Source organism: Lathamus discolor, chromosome Z (assembly GCF_037157495.1).
Source record: "Lathamus discolor isolate bLatDis1 chromosome Z, bLatDis1.hap1, whole genome shotgun sequence".
In the NCBI taxonomy this organism is placed as follows: domain Eukaryota; kingdom Metazoa; phylum Chordata; class Aves; order Psittaciformes; family Psittacidae; genus Lathamus; species Lathamus discolor.
In genome coordinates, this window is record NC_088909.1 from 56,869,834 (window position 1) to 56,889,226 (window position 19,393).

Sequence of the window (19,393 nt, forward strand, 5' to 3'; positions counted from 1 at the left end):
GTAACTCCCATGACCTGAGATAAGAACAGTCCAAGTAACTAAGGTGTAGCAGAAACCACTGCTGCTACCACCAATAACAGTAATGATAAGGGAAATAACAAGGGAAGAGAATACAATTGCTCACCACCCGCCGACCGATACCCAGCCAGACCTGAGCAGTGATTTAGCCCTTCCGGGTAACTGTCCCCAGTTTATATACTGGGCATGACGTGCTGTGGTATGGAATAGCTCTTTGGCTAGTTTGGGTCAGGTGTCCCGTCTCTGCTTCCTCCTAGCTTCCCCTCCTCCCTGGCAGAGCATGAGACTCACAAAGTTCTAGGTCAGAGTAAACACTACTTAGCAGCAACTGAAAACATCAGTGTTACCAGCGTTGTTCCCAGGCTGAAAGTCAAAAACAGAGCACTGCATCAGCTACTAAGAAGGACAAAAATGACTGCTACTGCTGAACCCAGGACAGCCTATTATGGACTAAAATGTATGCATTAATTACACGATGAGTGGATCCATGTGAAGGAGTTTGGCTATTTATTGCCTCTCTGAAAGAGTGGTTACTAACACGAAGAACACTGTTACAGGGCAGTGGTTTTGCCTGTTTTACTTGCTGAGAGATGCAGTGTGTCCCTGTGGCTGGGAGAGCAGCCTGCAGAGCTGGGTGGCTCTGAAGGGAGAGGACATGTCTTCTGGGTTGCTTGGTGTTTCTTGTGTAACCTCAGGTCTTTCTGCTGTTTGTGCCTTCTTTTTTAACAAGAACTGTCTCATTGTGCTTTAGCTAACAAAGCTTACATCTCTAACACGTACACAACAACGTACCAAAGGTCAAACTGTGGGCCTTCAGCACCAGCCTCATTATTCAAACTCTGCCACTGGGGTAGGCCAAGATGCCTGCCCTCATGTTTTATGTTAATTATTGTGGAAAATGACACAATAAAAGCCCTATCATAAAAACAGCTTTTGCAAAGCACTAACCCAGCCTGTGGAACACTAACTCAGTGTATGGCAGCCTCATCACACAACCATGGTTCTCCAGAGCCTCAAGAAGATTCTGAAGGTAGCTATTTATATCTATGTCCTGAGTCCCATGCACTGCTCACTGTGTACATCTCTCAAATTTTTTCAGTGTCTGTCAGACTTCAGTCAGCAGGATTGACTTCCCCAACTGTATCACTATTGGATTATTTCCCCTTGATCTCAGCAGGGTTTCCCAAGCTCACCAGCAATAACACTTTATGTCTTTATTGGTGACTAGGCTACTGAAAACCAGAGACATTTGGAAAGTATTGTAAAGTTTATGCAGAGTAAAGAATAGTGAAATGGAGACTGGTTTTCAATTACTGTTTTATTCCCATGATTGAAAAGACAATCAGGTTTTGTAATTCAGAATTTTGGCTGCAAAACGTGGTAATGGATAAGGGTAAGTGTATTGCCAGGGAACTACTCAATGTGCCTACTAATTCTGGGACTAAGTTTAAACGAGATGGAGAGCAGGTTTGTGATTCATTGGCAGCTGTTTGTTGTACGGAAAGAATTTTCCTTCCTTGGAATGTGCAGATAAAACAGGAATATCCCCTTGGTAAATTGTAGGAGCAAAGGGTGAGGAGGAAGGTAACCCATTTTATCCCCATATTTTGTTAGGGTAAGAGAAATCAGATTTCTTTAGTTTTCTTTCATTTCTGAGCATCTTGGATGTTGTGAAGAGGGACAGAAGGTTGCTGCACTTTCAGTAGGTGTAGCTGGCAGTGAAAAGTGACTGCATGGCAGCTGCATCAGGCTTCCCGGACACGACATACTGCCCTCTGCAAGCCAAACTGTTAATCTGAAAAAGAAAGAAAAGGGGCAGGAAACCAGTTAGCTTGGAGTAAGACGGACAGATGTGTAAAGACAGTAGGAGTAACCAAGCAAGGCAGAAATAACAGAATAACATCCCTGGTGAACATGAAGCAGCAGGAGGGGTGGGAACAAGAGGAGCCTTAGGAAAGTGACAGCATGTCGCCATTCATGGTGAGCAGCTCCTCTCTGTACTGGGGGGAAGCCTTGTACCTGTGCCCGCTTGCGGAAGGCCTCTTGCGCAGCCTTCTTGTTTTCACTTTTGCCCACCCATGCTGCCAGGGCAGAGGCTTGCAGGGCTCTGCCGTAAGAAAAGGTCAGTTTCCAAGGCTTAGGCAGAGGAGACTGATTCATGGCGTTCAGGTTGACAGAAGCCTCCTCTTCACTCTGACCTCCAGACAGGAAGCAGATTCCTGCAAGAAAGAGGTTTCAGGGCTTATAAATGCAGTGCTCCAGCCACACACAGTCCCTGACCTTTATGTGCCAGAGAAACAAGCATGTCAGATATAGAAAGAAGTACAGCAAGAGTGACAGTGTGAACGGATACGTAGGAGTGAAGCAGGAATCACCGGGAACAGCAGCAGGAACCGTGCGGAGAAGAGTAGTGACAGTTGCTACGGCTACATCTTGAGGGGTGTACTTCTTGGTGCAGGAATGCCCAGCCATCACCATGTTGGGTTTTAGCAGTGTCCCTTCCAGGTACACGTGATGATCATTCAAGGCTTTGTAGACAGCAGCCAGAACCTGAAAACAGGATTGAATACAGACCTCTGCTCAGATCTTCACCTCAATTTGCTGTGAAAGGCAGCTTATTCCTTGGGAGTGTGAGAAGATCAAATTGAATTTCACTTTCGCATGAAATTTGTCACAGGGGGTTGCAGCCCTGGACAGTGACTCAAAAGCCCACTGCTTTTGAGATGACCAGGATACCCCTCTTCATATTTGCTGAATTTGTCCCTGCAAACTGAGGTACTGAGAGGTATATGAGTTTGCTCATAATCCATCTTTTTGAGACTGAGAATGCTTATATTGGCAGTTTGAGTGGAAATACAAAAGCACATGGATTCTACTCTCGCATTTGCTCGAAACTCATTATTTGACTGTGAGCAACTGATTTTTGTGATGCAGATATGAAGTACCTTTTTGATCAAAACTCTGAGATCTATGAGCACAAACTGCATAGTATTAGCTACTGATTTGTGAAGGGGAGGAGAGAGGGAAGAATATCTTACCTTTTCTGTGACATACTGACAGCGCTGGAGATCATGGTCTCCATCAGGCAAAATTTCTGGCTCCACAATGGGTACCAAGCCATGCTAAGAAAATAAAGATAGGGAAGGGTATGAGTATCGTTGTCTACCCTGACACTGGTGGAATTACTTCTTGCTGCACTGCAAGAAGCTCCCTTATTCGCCTTTCAAGTTACCTAGCATATCATCACAAGGAACAGTAAGAAAGGGCAATAGCATCTCAGGAAAGGTTGCTGGAGGCGAGATACCTGCTGGCAGATGCTGGCATAGCGTGCCAATGCGTTGGCATTCTCTTGGATGGCAAGTTCAGAGGGTGTTGTGCTGGTGATCTTCAGCACTGCACGCCACTTGCCAAAGTCAACACCATCTTTCTTGTACTGGGCACAGCGCTCAGCCAGTCCATCCAGCCCTGTAGATGAAACAGTGGTTCACTGAGAGCAGTTCTTCAGGACTGCTGACTAGTTCTTCTAGTAGTTCTGAAAAGTACCAGGATACCAGCCAAGGCTGCAACTCAGGCAAGTCACCCCATGGCTTTTGCTGTACCAGTCATACCTTAGGCTCCTTAGTTCTCTCCTTACCTTGGATGGTGGTTTCTCCATTTGTTCCTGCCAGGGGTGCTGTTCCTTTATCCAGCTGTGGAGACCAGGAAAACAGGAATGGTTACAGGGAGAGGAAAAACAATGTCATACTTCTCTTCTTAACCATGGCTAGTCTGTCTTTGCAGGCTGACTGTGTGAATGTGGGACTGAACGCACTAAGGGTGCAAAGAAGGGAAATTCTGGAGTAGAGGGGAAGAAAATGAGTTAATTGGGTAAGAGGAAGGGACAATGTGTAGCTGGCTGCACAGTGTGTCTCAAGAACACTGTCGGATGTGGAAAAGACTGGATTTAGCTTATTTCAGGGAGGGATTTAATTGCAGTGAATGTTCAGTAGATGGGAGCTGGTGGATAAAAGTTCCCATATCAAATGCAAATGCAATAAAGGGAATAGTGTCATGGTGATTTACTTGAAGCACAAAAAAATAAAAAAACAAAAAAGTGTTTAGCAGGAAAGAGCACAGCCCCATATATAATGTTCACTGTAAATGGGGTTTGGATTATGCTGCCAGTCAGACATGTATAGATATTTACCTTTATTCCCACCACAATGCCTTTTTCTTTAATAAGAGCAGGAAATGGCTTTCCATTGCTGTCTTTCTGATAGAGAGTCTCATGGAAGAGGATCACGCCCCCAATGCTCTGGTTGATTGAAGCATCTGAAGAGAAGAGAATCTCTCGAAAAGCTCGGCGATTCTCCTCTGTGTTCTCCACATTAATCCTCTGCAGCCTGTTCCCCATGGTACCTAGTGAAGTGGACAAAGGGCAGACAGAGAGGTGTTAGGCTTGGCTGGCCTCCTGGTCCTGGTATGTAGTAATGAACTGGGGCTCCAGTTTAGAGCTTCCCTTCTCAACCCATAGTTTGTTAGCTGTTGCTGTAGGTGCAGCCCTGCCTGACTGACTTGTTCCTGCTCAGTCAACAATTTTTATGTGTTTTTCATTTACTCCACTGATTTCAAAGATTAAGCAAAGTTAAAAGAAAATGTCTTGGGTACTTCTAATTGATTGATATCCAGAACTCACCCACTGATTCATCTGCAGCCAAGATCCCCTTTCCTGAAGCTACAATCCGCTGAGCAATGTCTGAAAGAGCTTTCTTCTGCTCTGGAGACAGCGCTGGGAATTGGTGGGTCATGTTGACTTAGCTGTGGAAGAGAATTACAGTTACAAGCTCAAGAGACTACATACACAAACTGTGAACCAGAGACACCACTCAGATATTTCTACTGGGCTCTTGGTACTTATCTGGTCCATGTTATCACAAGCACATGCCCAGAAATCCATGGGAGTTCTTCTTGGCTTGGTGTGTCTGGCTAAACTAGAGAAGAAATGCAGGAGCTGCATCCTAACACATCCTTCCAGAACCAAAGTGCAAAAGACTCTGCATGGATTTACTCAGAGACTAAAGGAAGGTCAGTCTGTCGTAAGAATATGCACCAAGCTAACAAGTATGCTAACTGCCTACTCTGCAGACATTTTGGTCCAAATCAGAAGAACGCCAATTATCCCATTGCTTACATTTACACATTTCCTAACAATGCATGTTTCCCATTCCCTGGCCTGTGTTGGCAGTATCTGCTAATCTGTCTAGCTGGCTTTCCATGACCATCCTCCTGCCTTGCTTTGTAATTCTGTCTTCCCCATGACTGCTTTCAGAATTGTAGCACATTGCTTACTTTATGTGATACCTGGGTGTTACTCAGCACCTGAAATCCAGGTTCTTCCTTGTAATGACAAAATGCTTGATCATAATAAAGTTTTGATTATATAGCATTAAATTACAGTTTCTCAGATTCATTTGAACAGTCTGAGTTACTTCCCTATATGTATAAGCCTGAGAGCCTGAGAGGTAAAGACTCTTCCCTCTGTTTATCATAAGCAATAGCTAAAGCAACACCCATGTTTTTATCAGCAGGTGATGAATCCACAAGATGAATAATTAAAAACAACACAAAAGAGCTCCAGTAACAAGTTTTAGCCCAAAGGGGCAGGCCTGTAGGCAGTATCACCATTTTCTATTCCCAAATTCAGCCTCAGAGAGGAGTGAGAACATGCCGTTTCCCATTTCACTGTGTGCCAGGGATGGACAGCAAATAATGTCTCACAATATAAGCGCGTACAGGCCAAGTCCTCCATCCTCTTTCCCTGTACACGGATACTATATTGCCAGGAAATCCTTGTCATGCATTCACAGCTGAAGGGTATAACGGGGGGAAGTGATCAGGAGGTTTGGCTGCTACTCATGATAGGGTAACAGGGTTCTGTGTACCACGCGGAATGGTGCCAAAATTTTCTGGCAACAGTGCCATCACAGTACTGTGACAGCTGTAAATCTGTCTCTGATTTACAGTTGAAAAGTACTTTGGTACTAGTAGTATTATTGTGCAGGATTCAAATGGCATTGTCTGCCAGTACAGGCCAGTCAGATGCAGGGCCCAAATGTCTGCTTTACCTTTTTGTGAGTTGTTTGAGACTAGAATTCATGTTGCACCATTTATCAACAGTGAGTCAGTCTAGGTTTAGAAAGAACTGATGAAGACTGTCAAATGAGGGAGGGTTCCCTCATTTTCCAGGCACTGGAATGCCTTGCTGAACTGTTCTCTCTGTAGGCCAGGCAGTGGCCAGAGCTCTGGGAAGCATCCTTCTACTCTAGTGACCATAAATCCACTGCTCCCAGCTCTTATCCTGTTTTGCTCACCTAAAAGAATTTCAAGAGCCTGATTTATGCTGAATAGGTAATTTAGTGCACTTGTAACCCTTTTTATCCCTTACCTGCTTTCTGTGTCTGATATGTCTCTCAGAAATAGGAAACTGGCTTTTTATTATGATTACTGTAATAACATTTTGTGTTGTAAGCACTTCAGTCAAAACCATAGCTCTGTTAAATAAATTGCTGTGCAAAATCATGAGGAATCGCTTCAATAGTTCACAGTCTCTGGAAAAGACTGGAAAATTGCGATCTGGAAAGAATATGATCTTGTCCAAGGTCAAAGCTAATGAACTGCTGTATCAGTAATGGGATTTCAGAGTTGCAGTGTGGAGGTATGCTGCAGCATGAGTAAGTGTATCCAGATAATCTTTAATCCAGCTAGCTGAATTACAAGATCAGTCACTCTAGTTACATTATTAAGGGTATACTTTCTCGCCAGCAATGCAGTAAGAGGTGAGAGTAGTGTCTGTTGTATCTTACTTGTTTCCAGTGTTTGCATGGAGATAACAAAGAGACAGTTATCACTCATAACCAGCCTGCAAAGCAAATTGCCAAAAAACAGAAATGTGAGTTTTCAGTGGATAATGCTGGTGAGTACTCTTGAGAGGCTGAAACAATACAATGTAGTTCCACAATGATCAATTGGAACACAGCAGATTAGTTCCAGTTTCTATGCAAGTGTTTCATTGAGTGTGAAGGAGTAAGTGCAGATTTACCAAAAGGCTCCCCAAAACGATCTGTAAGGCCATGGTGGGTGGTTCCCAGCTGCCCTGCTGAGAGGTTCCCAGCTACCCTCCTGAGCTACAAGGATGAATCAAATACACCGTGTTTCTAAAACTGAAATGGTGAAGATCTGAGTGCAAAAAAGCAGTGGTAAAAATAATGATATCTCCAAGGTTCAGAATGTACAAGTACCCTTGATTTAGGACTTTATTTTTCTGTGATTCTTTCATGAGAAAGAAAAAAATCTCTGGGGATTTTTCCACATTGAATTCAGAAAAGATGTTCTCTGCTGTAAGGTACTGCTCCGAGCATTTAAAGGGAAGAGGAGAACTCTTACACTTCAGTAACACTTCATACCGCTGCCTTGTAAAAGGTAAGCTCCCCGCAAATCCATGGAAGCATGAACATCCACCTTAAAGAGCTGGATATGTCTCCTTACAGGTTGTGAGGAAAAATGGTTGTGCCCAGGGTGCCAGAGCTAAGCAGCTCTTTTCATTCTTCCAACAATGCGTATTTGCCTTATTATTCTGGTTTAACTGTTTAATTTGACAACTTTTCCATCAGGAAAAAGACTGAAGGAACTGTGTTCTCAGTAACATTATCTAGGAGTTGTCCCACCAATAAATTTTTTCAATAGATTTTATTTTTATTTACCCATTTTGTGCTGAGGGCTATTATCATAGTGTCACAAACTCAAGTGATTTCACGTTGATCTGACATTGTATGAATACGGTGTGTTTGTGGTAACTGCTTACATATAATTTTCTAAAAGTGGAAGAAAAACACCCAAAAGAACAAAACTGCACAGAATGCACAAAAGCACAGTTTTATGGCTACCTTGAGTGTTTGTCAGGCTCCAGCAGCTCCTCAGGCAAAGAAAGTTCTTTGTTCAGCCCACAGCCTGTGACTAGCAGGAGGTGGGGGTAGCCACAGTTGTAAAAGTAAATACTGTACTGCTAAAGTTTCAAGTTTTCCTCAGCCTCCATAAACAAGGGCTGCAGGGGAAATAGCTTCATGTGTATCAGCACAAGCACTCCATCCTGTTTAATATTAATAGTGAGAACCAAAGGGCAGGGACAAGACGAATAGCGGAACAAACAGTTACATTCCAAGGTAGGTCATCTTAGAAACATTAATACTTCATTGGTGTCTTTTCTTTCCTACCACCTCAAGTGACTCTTCTAATTTTACAGAAAATCTCACCTGAGTGCTAGTTTGCAGACAAGAAAAGATTGGATGAGAATCTGTAATTTTTTTCTTCGTTCCCTACATTGCCTTCTTTCATTGGTTCCAAAACTGCAGGAACAATCTGCCAAAATGCAGTTTGTATCCCTTGCATGTAGCTTTTCCTGTTGAATACTAGCAAACACAGCCCTTCAGCATAATTTGTTAGTTAACAATACAAACCACATGTGCATATCATTGCAATGTGCACACAAGGGGTTCTGCTCCCAAAAAGCAGAGTTTGAAGAAGAAAAAATTTCATCTATATAGCTAAATACAGCTCATAGGGCGAATGAAAAGTATTCAGAAATTTAGCCTATCACATATAGGCAGTGTTGACCTGACTGAATTCACTCCTTGTTTACACTAGTATGCTGAGGAGAGAGACATATTAGAGTTACGTACTTTACATTTTCATTACAGTGGATAAATCTAGTTATTCGCCCCATTTCTCTATGGAGCTCCATTAAAAGCTATTTCTAAGAAAGTCTGGTTACTTGAACATTGGGCAAGCTGATAGGCATGAATGGCTGGGCAAGCCTGGCCCCATCCTGCTGACAGAGCACATTCTTATCAAGGCTGCAGATGACACTAAGCTGGAAGAACTAGTTGATACGCTTGATTGCTGGGCAGCCATTCAGAGCAGCTTTGATGGGGGGTGGGAAGAGGCCAACAGGAGCATTATGAGGTTCAGCGAGGACAAATGCCCAGCCACTGCCAGGGGCAGAGCGTTGGCAGTGATCCCACCAGGGCTAGTGGGACTGGGGAAAAGCTCTTTGGAGAAGGCTCAGGGCACTGTCAGGCAGCGCGTTAAGAGGGGCCAGCAACAATGGCCAGAGGCATCCTGTGTGAACAGGGGTCTGGCTCAGAGAGCCACGGGAGGACAGGAATTACCCTCCTCTGCTCAGCACTCTTGAGATCACATCAGAGTAATTCATCCAGTGTTGGGCCCCTGCAGTACAGGAAAGACAATGACAAACTGGAGTGAGTTCAGCAGATGCCACTGAGAAGGCTGGGGGCTGAGACCCTTTCTTTGCTAGATCTAGCTCAGCCTTGAGCAGAGATGGTTTCGGAGCCACCTCTTGGCAACCCCAGAACCTTCAGAGTGGTGACTGAAGTGGCAGAATCAGGCTGTTCACAGCAGCATACAACAGGAGAGTGAGACACAACAGGTATAAGCTGAAATTAGAGAGATTTGGACTGGATATGAAGAATATTTTTTTTCACTGTAGGGACAGCCAAGCAGTGGAGCACACTGACAGAGAGACTGTGGTGCCTCCATCCTCAGAGGTTGTCAAGACCTATTTAAATAAAACCATGAGCAACCTGATCTGACCTTATGTCCAACCCTGCTCCGAGCAGGATGTAGGACTACAGACCTCCTGAAGTCTCTCTCAGCCCAAATTACCTGTGACTGTGTGAGTACTTGCTTTATGGAGTTAAAGTAGGAGCAATGCCTCCTGTGTGTATGAAGGAGCTCTGAGGGAAGAACAGGATGTTTCTCCTTTCATCTTTGCAGTGTGAGTGAAGGATTTTGTATAGTAAAGTGTTTCATTTCTGGGTTCTAAAAAGTGTCAAGCATATGGGACAGAGATGTTCAGCCTTCTGTTACCTAGAAAAAGCAGCAGATGTTTTTGATTGACATACTGATCTCACCACCTTGATAGGTCCTTTGGGGTGTATATGATTGTCAATTGCCAGGTTGGATTCTGCTCTCTCTTATGATGGTGGGAATAAGGGTTTTTTTCTGTCTCCATGCTCTGTCTAGGGACTGTGCTTCAACATCCTGTCTCAAGTGGATGGGAGTATGTGAGACCTGCAGATACCTGTCCCAATTCCCACATTAGCTCAGAGCTATTCTCAAGCCCTGAGCAAATGTACCCTCATTTCATCTCTGTTGCAAGCACGAAAGGTGATTATTTACTCAGGAACCTGGCCTCTGCAGTCAGTGCAGAGCATCTCTTGCTCACGATGGCTAGAGATGGCTGAGGTGGCAAGAAATCATTTTCTTGGAAGTGTGGTCATTAGGGTGAAGGTGCTTCTCTCTGAAGGCTGGGATCTTATCAGAGAAGGTAAAAAAAGTGCTTGTATCAGAGAAGGTAAAAAAAAGTGCTTTCAGACTTGTATGACAATTCAAGTCTTGTAATGCCAGCTGGGGAGGCTGGGGGAAGCGGTGGTGAGGGTTTCAGGCAGACTAAAAAGTTTTGGGTGCAGGCAATAGGGTAGTTGGAAAAGTGAAGCAGGATCGCAGACTCAGGATTTGAATTTGTTGAGCAATTTCCTGAAGCTGGCTGTTCACAACTTTAAAGGATACAGCCTAATGCAAGAGTCATTTCTAGTCTCTGTGCTGCAGACTACCTTAGGTCCCCCTGAAGCAGTATATTACCCACACTACTGCACTAATACTTCAGAAGAAGCTGCACAATAAACACACATAATTACACTTCTGTCAGCTGTCGTGTTTGTCAGGACCAGCTGCATTCTCCATTCTTTCTCTCTTCTCCATGAAAAACATAAATTTGTGTACTCCAGAAGCATAAACAAACACATACAAAACAAATCAGTATGGAAAGCAATGCTGGTATGTTACTGCTCTAGTCCCCTTAGACTAAGGATGCACCTACTCCAGGAGTTCTGAGTGACTAAGCTACATTAGAAAGCCAGTGTTAGGAGCAAATGGGTCACACTGGAAGATCACTGCAGAATGGCTGTGTGCTTATTTCTTGCAAGCTGTTCCTGGAACAAAAAAATCAAACCAAAAAACAGCTCCTCAAGCCCACCTTAGGTAAACACATCATGTCTCAGCTGCTGATATACATACCACCTTTACAGTTTAGAAATGAAATTACTATACTTACTTGCTCGGGGACGGTGCCTGTGCTCCTACAAGCTTCTGGTGAGGTGATTGCAGGCAAAGACACCCGGTCCTTCCGATCACTAACTTTTATAAAATCCTTCAGGGTTTTTTTTTCTCTCTCCACTCCTTCATTCTCCCTCCTCCCCAGGCTGGTTGGGGAGGTGTCATTGCTCGAAGTTGGTCATTGGCTGTCACACCACAAGCACACACAACCAAGGGGACCCGGGTTCGCTCCTGTTGTTCCTCCCCTTTCTCCTCCCCTGTCTATATAAGCCCATTTGTGATGCAGTGAAACTGAGATGTTATTTCAAATAATTCCTCCTGTTTCTAAAATAGACTGAAAAGAACTTCAGATTTTTTTTACAGGGATCTTGGGAATAGCTTTCTGTTTAGGTTTAGATCTTCTGGAAGCTTACTCTTAGGAAACTACACAGTGCAGCAAGAAAGAGTAGAAAACAAAATGCAGAAACAATGCAACAGATCCTCAACTGACGTGAGTTACTGTCATTTCAGTGGCTTCTAAATGTTGCACTGATTTCTTGCACTTGAAAATTTAGCACAGAAACTTGTTTTCATTTTCCAGTTAGTATATGGAAAGGCAAAAGGCAATGTTACTGTATCAGGGTTAATGAAACTGCAAGTCTGATTTCCTCTAATGCAGTGTTCGAGTGAGAATGATGGTTATCAGAATAAATATGCCCACACTGAGGTGCATAAGTGCAAGCCAGATATTCCACCAAAATCCCTTTGAAACACCTACCCATATTGCAAGGACATACAAACTTCTCTGTTGCTTAGCAAAAAATTTCTAGGAAAAATTGCTAATGGTCTAAAACAGTGTATCAGCATTCCAGTTTTGTGAAATCACACCACAGCTACTCACCAAATCCAGGTAGATGTACTTTTTTCTTCTTTTTTACAGGTCAGTACCCCTGGAGGGAAGTACAGCATGGGGGCCCTTAGGCAAACATTATACCCTCAGCAACAACGTGCTCTGCGACCTTGGACATTAGCATATCTTTACCACAAAGACCCAATGTTTACCTGAAGAATGACGTAGCTTCACCGTTTGTTTGACTCATGTACTTACACCTTTTAGCCTTTACATGGACATGGTGAGAGATTTCTCCTCTTACTGAGCAACACTGTCTTCATGAGGGCAGTTCCTCTTTGAGCCTGTCTCTTGTAGAGACATGCCAAGACAGTGCCTGTAGGAAATCTTAACAGCTTACATGCTGCCAGCAGTAGCATGTAAGTCAGCAGAGAAATGACAGTCAGCAGAGAAATCTCTGAAAAAGCTGATGATACAGCCCAGTTGAACGCCTTGTGCTTGTGTTGTTTTAATATTCTCCTTCCTGATCCATACCTTCTTGCTGAAGAATACTATGGTACCTAACATGGGCATAAAGCCTTCCCTGCTTTACAGTGTTCACTGTATCTTCCATTTCTCCCATCCTTGCAGAAAGATGAACCCCATGGTGTATTAAAGTTTCTCCAAGGCATCTAGTGTGGATTAAAAGTATTTTTAATGATATACATTATCTAAGACTCCCTTGAGACCAAGAAGATGTCGTGCTGCTGGTCTTCTTCAGGGCCACACTGAAAATCAGAGTTTGAGTCCATCGTTCCTGGTTTGTTTAGAAACTGTCACAGGTAGGAATGTCCTAGGAAGTGCTTCTTTCCCAGTGTCATTTGTGCTATCGTCTGTTAGGCTATTAGAGAAAAGCTGGGGGGAGTCTTCTTGAAAAAAATAGCGTCTGACATTCAAAAACCACTTTAGATAATCCCCCACAGCCCACCTTGCTTTCTTAACTCTTTCAGAAGAAAAGTAGGTAATGGCTAGTATGTGCCTTTCTAGTCCTTCTGAGCCAATATGCAGCACTTCAAGCACAAGGATTGCAGGTCCTAGCAGACGTTCTGAGGACTGAGGAGAAAAAAAAAAAAGTGAATGGACATGATGGTTAACTTTTTCACTTAATTTAGGAATGGGAGCCTTTTTCAGCAAGAAGATGGAATGAGCAGCCCAGCTAGATAATGTCACTGTAAGGTTTAGTACTATTAACATGGAGACTTGTAACACTAACCATGCTGTACAGAAATTACTAGTAGAGTGATATTAAACGACACGGGGAAGGAGTACATAATTCCATTATCACAGCTACATAATCATAATTTGGGGTACTTACACCTCTAAAAATTATAGTGATATTGCGTATCCTTAAATGGCAAAAGGAATAAGCTCGCATTGTAAAGGGAAGGCCATGTACTTGCATTTAACCAAGCAACTTACCTCCCCCATAAAAATATCTGATCATTGCCTGCACTAATTATTCTATGGCAAAATTGGTGTATTATCTAAGTTTTAATCCTGTCTCACTGAGGTATGTTTGAACTCGTAATACTGCCAGCTCTCTCTCAGCTTTCCAGTGACCCAACTAATTTTGGAATTACTTTTTTAGTTTGTGTGTTTGGTTTATTTTATTTCATAGAATTATTTCATAGAATAGTTAGGGTTGGAAAGGACCTCAAGATCATCTAGTTCCAACCCCCCTGCCATGGGCAGGGACACCTCACACTAAACCATCCCACACAAGGATTCATCCAACCTGGCCTTGAACACTGCCAGGGATGGAGCACTCACAACCTCCCTGGGCAACCAATTCCAGTGTCTCACCACCCTAACAAGAAAGAATTTCCTCCTTATATCCAATTTAAACTTCCCCTGTTTAAGTTTTAACCCGTTACCCCTTGTCCTGTCACTACAACCCCTTGTCCTGTCACTACAAGCCTTTTTCAGCATAACGTGATGCAGCCATAGGGCCATAGGGCTGTAGCCACCAGGAGGCTGTGTTCTGGTGTCAGTACCCTTGGTAGAGGTAGTTACATCTAGACATTACTTTCGGAGAGGTTGAATTTGTGGCCATGGACAGCATGACTTTGATAATGCAGCTGTCACAATACAGGAAGACTGGGACACCTTTGGTGGGCATGGAGTGGGAGGAACACTGAAGCCCTAATGGAAGGTGTGTTCAGGGGAGTAAGAATGTAGGTCAGGAATCAGATTTGGGAGATTTAGGTAAAGAGGAACTAAAAAGGCAAAGGTTGTGCAGTTGAATGTTAAGGGGTATAGGTATCAACTTTGTGACAAAATGGCTTGGAAACGGCGTGAAACAGAGACCCTTTTGTAGCAACCACTGCTGTTTGTGTTGCCACCATTTTGCGTTCTGCAGTTTGTAGGGCTGGCTATGCAGGCAGAGTTTCCTGAGGCAGTTCAGTTATTAAGGAAGCACCAGCTGTCTTCTACCTCCCTTGGGCTCCTCAGCCCCCTCTGCCTATGCTATGGTAAGGAACGGCAGATGAGCTAAGGAACAAGTACTCTCAGTTACTGGTATTCTTAAAAAAGTATTTTACAGACTATTGTAGTGATTGCTGATCCACTTTCTAGTGAAGAGAAAAATCTTAATAGAGAAAAGATTACTAACTGGGTTTTTTTGAGAGTTTCAGATGTGTGAGAATTGATTACTTAAATACATATCTAACTAAATACAGTGATTGAAGATTTTCTGCATGGCTTATGTCTTATCTGTTAACGAGAAAGCCAATATAAACAGTCTCGCCATATAAAAATCTTTATAGCCCACTCAGATCTGTTTTTGAAACATTACTGCAAAGATGTGTAACTAGTAAGAGAGCTTAAATGTTCATTGTTGTGCCTTTTATAGCACGGAAACAGAAAATGGCCAGCTGTAAAAGAGATGGATCCTACTGAAACACAAATGCCTATCATCTCCTCTCAAATGTGGCACAGCATAAGTGAATTTTGTATTTTAATGGCTTGGACATTTTGCTGATGTTGACTTTTCCTTCTGAAATTACCATACAAAAGTTCACAGAAGTATACATTAAAAAATTTTAAAGACTACTAAAACCTGTCTTTACATGTGGCTTGGTTTATTATTTAAGTCTTAATTTGTGGGTTTGCTTTCTTAAGTTTGATAATGCAAGTACTAGATTTTCAGAGTAGAAGTTAATTTAATTGCTATTTTTGTTATATCCAACCTTGCTGTCAATGGATCTGTCAGTTCTGCGCTGTTTTGAGTGAAGGCCTGCTGGATGAAGTACATTAAAAGCAATGGAAAGCCTGGTTTAAAGGCAATGGGTAAAAACCTCAGAATTGCTTGTGTTTCTTCAGGTTGATGATTGTGTTTTTTCTGTGTGTTTCTACTAGTATCATTTAAATATTTTTACTTTAATAATTCATATTAACTAGCATTTAAAAATAAAATAATAAGTAAATGTGAAGAGAGACAAACTGTAGTATATCTGAGAAAGAAGGATGACAAAGAAATCGATGAAGCGATTTCAGAGACTACATGGTCACCAAGATAAAAATGAAAAAGTTAAAGCTTCCCTCTGTAAATTAAGTACTTTTAATCTTATCAACACTTTTGTACGTGGTCTGGCCTGTGAAAGGGTTTGAGATGAAATGGGGAGAAAAAACACTGGAAGTTGGAAGAATGTCTGAGTATGATACACATCCACATGAAAAACACCTGGCTCTGTTGACTCAAGAGACTGCTGCCTGCGTGATGGGGTTAAAGTCTAATCAGAGCAGACTTCAGCTGAGTGGAGCCTGCCTCCCCCTCGCCTCTCCGTGCTGTGCTGGTTGTTTCCTGTCTTCTGTACTCTGCAGTCTTGCTTAACTGTCTCAAAGTCCATCTTGTTCATCCCTATCTAATCAGAGATATTGTTTATTAAGTGGTTTGTTTTCCCTATTCACCTACAGCCCTCACCCCCATTGCAGAGGGCCTGGCCTTTAAACCCAGTGAAAGAAATCACCTGTATTTCTGGCTCCACAGCAGTGCCTGCAGACATGTACACCAGTGAGGGTATGGAGGGTAGAGGGTAGAACACACTCAGATCCACAGAGTGCATGGAGGGGATTGTACAGGAAGGATTCACTGACTCTTTGTTCTTCACATATTAAAGCTAGGCTGCAATAAACACCATGACTTGGGATGAGAAACAGGCAAACACATTACTATTATCAAACCCCAAATCTCTGTGATAATTTCAATAATGCAGATAGCAAACAAAGATACAACTTTAAATCAGGCTGCTGGGGGGCAAACTTTCTGGGCTGTGCAAAATAGCTGTAAGAGGACATGAAGATAAATGCAGTAGTCATTGACACTGCCTTCCAGTTGACATTTGTTTTTTAAAAAGCAAGCATTTAAACAACTGGCTGCTGTAATGGAAGACACTTAACTATATATTATCTGTTTATCTAAGCAGCACAGTGTCCCCCCCAAAAGCTTACTTAGGCACTGCATGTTAACATTGCAAAATACAAACTGTAACTTATGGCTGAAGTGGACCACTCCGCTGAAATGCCCTTTGCAGATGCAGTTTTTGCACATTCTGGAAGAACACTGGACACCATGGCAGAAAGTCAAAGAGAAAGCAGGTACTGAAGAATATATAGCTGGCCAGAGGCTTACTAACAGGGCAGGACAATACAATGCTCATTTTTATTTGTCAACATTTAAAAAGTCACCAGTGGCTACACAGCTGGGAATGTGGCATTCATAGCTTGCCATGCAGAGCAAAGTCTTGGAAATGCACATTGATAGTCCTGACTCTTAGCCTACAGGTCCATGAATAAACTAGCTGATGGGGCAGATTCTCCTGAAACATGAGTTGTCATGACAGATAGTTTGTGGAAATGAAGTTACTCTGGCAACAGAGACACTTGCAGTGAAGAAGCACAGGCCAAGGAGTAACTAATTCTGTATGCATTTTTGGCAGATGTATGTTTTAGTTAAGATTATTCAGACACACATGTTGGGCCCTGCCATCTGTTGTATTTGGATACGTCATCTATACAGCTGGTGTGGAAATACACAAAAGAAGCTCTTAACTTTGGGAGAGAAACTGCCAGTGCCTCTGTAACTACAACTGTCTCCCACAGAAAATTACCCTTTTTTTGTGAAATACATAGCTTTTCCATTCAAAAGTATACTAAGGTTGAATTCCAGCACTTAAGAGCTTGATTATGTCTTGGGTCCCTGTTAAAATGCCTCAATACTTGATTGGAGAAGGCCTTGAGTAACCTGATCTAGTAAGACCTGCTTAGAGTGGGAAATCGGACCAGGGACTTTGAGAGGTCATTTTCAACCTGAATTGTAGAATCTGAATTATTACATCCGTGCAGATACACAGAGAAGCATGAATACAAATGTATCTTTCCTAGTCAGATATAGTGAGTAAAGATACAGATCTGCCTGTCATGAAAACGAACAGTGTCATACAGAAGGAAGAGACAACAGAGTTTTAATAGAAAGGTTGTTTATTTGGTAGAGTTTGCTTGTAAATATCTTTAGAAAAAAAGTAGTTCACCCTGCATCCAGCCAAATTGCTGTTGAAATACCCTGTGTGGCGAGCCACAGCTCCTCAAAACTGAAAGGAAGCCTTTGTCCTCTCTTCAATTTTAATGCTTTCTCACTAAGACATTGACCCTACCGCAGTTACAAAATCCACTTGGGCTTCCAGTCTAATAGGGATCTATCAATTTATGCTTCATCTTCTGCCAGAATCATGCTTATGTTGAACCTGACTTGGAAACAAAGGTAGTTAACAAAGGTAGTTAACAAAGGTAGTTTCATTGAATAACTTCCCCTGAGTTGTCTTGGACAATAACACCTTGAGCCCTGCTGTCTGCCCCATCAGGAAAGACTCTTCTTGTGCAAGCAGTAGTTGCTGCATTGAAAAATAGTCTCTGAATTATTTGGAATGAACACACCAAGAAAATCCATATTGTTTGTTTCAAAAATAAGTTTGTTTTAATGTGAGTAAAACCAAACCCTTGAGGCCGTGTTTCAAGGAGTTAACGCTGGGCCTTGAACTTATGTAACATGAAATATGCCAACTCAGCTCCGCTTCCATGGTGAAAAAAGAGCAAAAAGGCATGCGCGTTTCAAACTGCCCAAACTGTGGAACAAAATCCACCAGGAATTAGGAACTCACAGTAACCTCCCATTTTTTTGTTCCAAGGGCGAAGTACACTTCTCTGACTTGTCATTTCTAATAAAACATGGCACAGGAAAAAAAGAAAAAACAATCTGCTTGTGAAAGTTGAGAGGCAGCAGCGGTAGGAACGCTTGCCTGACACACCACTGGGGCATGGTTGGCACTGGGCAACTACCTGAGTAACTCGGAAACAGTCCCGAGCAGGCTCAGTGAAAGCAGCACCTCTGTTGTAAAGGTGAACTGGGCACTCAAGGAAATTATTCCAGAAAGATCTGAAGAATTTATTAACCTGCTCCATGTACAGAGAAGTTAATTCTCAATGGGTTTATATGAAACTGTCTCACTAGCAGGTTCAAGTTGCGGACCATCTGCATATTGCTTGTCTCCCAGTCAAATTCTCTTGTCTCTTATGCCCTGAAAATTGTCTTCTAGTTTAGAAGGGATGCCTCAAATTAATGTTCTTAACTTTCAGCTATGAAGCTCAGGAAAATTACTTATCTCCCCTGAAATTCTGGGATGACAAAGTACTACAGGGCAAACAAGGAAAATAACTTTGAGACAAACAGTTAAATCATTTCCCATAACAAAACATTTATTAACAGCATATGGTTAATTGGTTTCTTTTCTAAAGTTTATTTCTTTCTTTTCCTTCCTCCTCTTTCATTTCCACGTTCCAATTATTGCAACTTGTTGTGAGATTTTCTTTGCAAGCAGTGTGAACGGACGCTCATGAAAAGAATAGGGCACTTGCTGGATTTGTATAGTTCAAAGCCAGAAAAAAGAGTGAAGAAAAAGCACAAAGCACTGAAACATTCACAGCTGAAGCTGCATAAACAAACTGTATTTCCTCCCCTGTGCAGGTGCTTAATGAAATAGATATACTCAAATCTTACCATATTCCCATAGTACCGGAAAGCCTGAGAATAGGTTTCCCCACCTGACATTGTGAGCACTCTGGTATCTTTGACGTTTCCAGCAGCTAAGAATAAATCATGGTTCTGCCTGTGCAATTTTTCCTGTGTCCTGTGACAGAGAGGTACTTTGCCTTTGGAATGATATGGAAGCCACAAGCAGTTTTTCCTCACATCTGATTTCCAAAGGTGTTAGGAAAGTGTCCCAGCTAATTACTAAGAGAGCAGAGGACTGCTCTGTGTTGTGAAGCCATTTCTTGGCTAACTGA

General features: G+C 42.5%; 1 protein-coding gene across 1 annotated transcript; it reads right to left on the reverse strand.

The window, feature by feature from the left end:
- Positions 1-1,318: 1,318 nt before the first annotated feature.
- On the reverse strand, positions 1,319-11,295 carry ALDOB (aldolase, fructose-bisphosphate B). The gene is made up of 9 exons (XM_065662545.1): positions 11,186-11,295; positions 4,694-4,815; positions 4,205-4,416; positions 3,653-3,707; positions 3,323-3,483; positions 3,057-3,140; positions 2,394-2,568; positions 2,038-2,237; positions 1,319-1,813 (listed from the first exon to the last, which is right to left on the reverse strand). The coding sequence occupies exons 2-9, from the start codon at positions 4,803-4,805 to the stop codon at positions 1,718-1,720; spliced, it is 1,095 nt and encodes a 364-aa protein (XP_065518617.1). The 5' UTR covers positions 4,806-4,815; positions 11,186-11,295; the 3' UTR covers positions 1,319-1,717.
- Between the last annotated feature and the right edge of the window lie 8,098 nt (positions 11,296-19,393).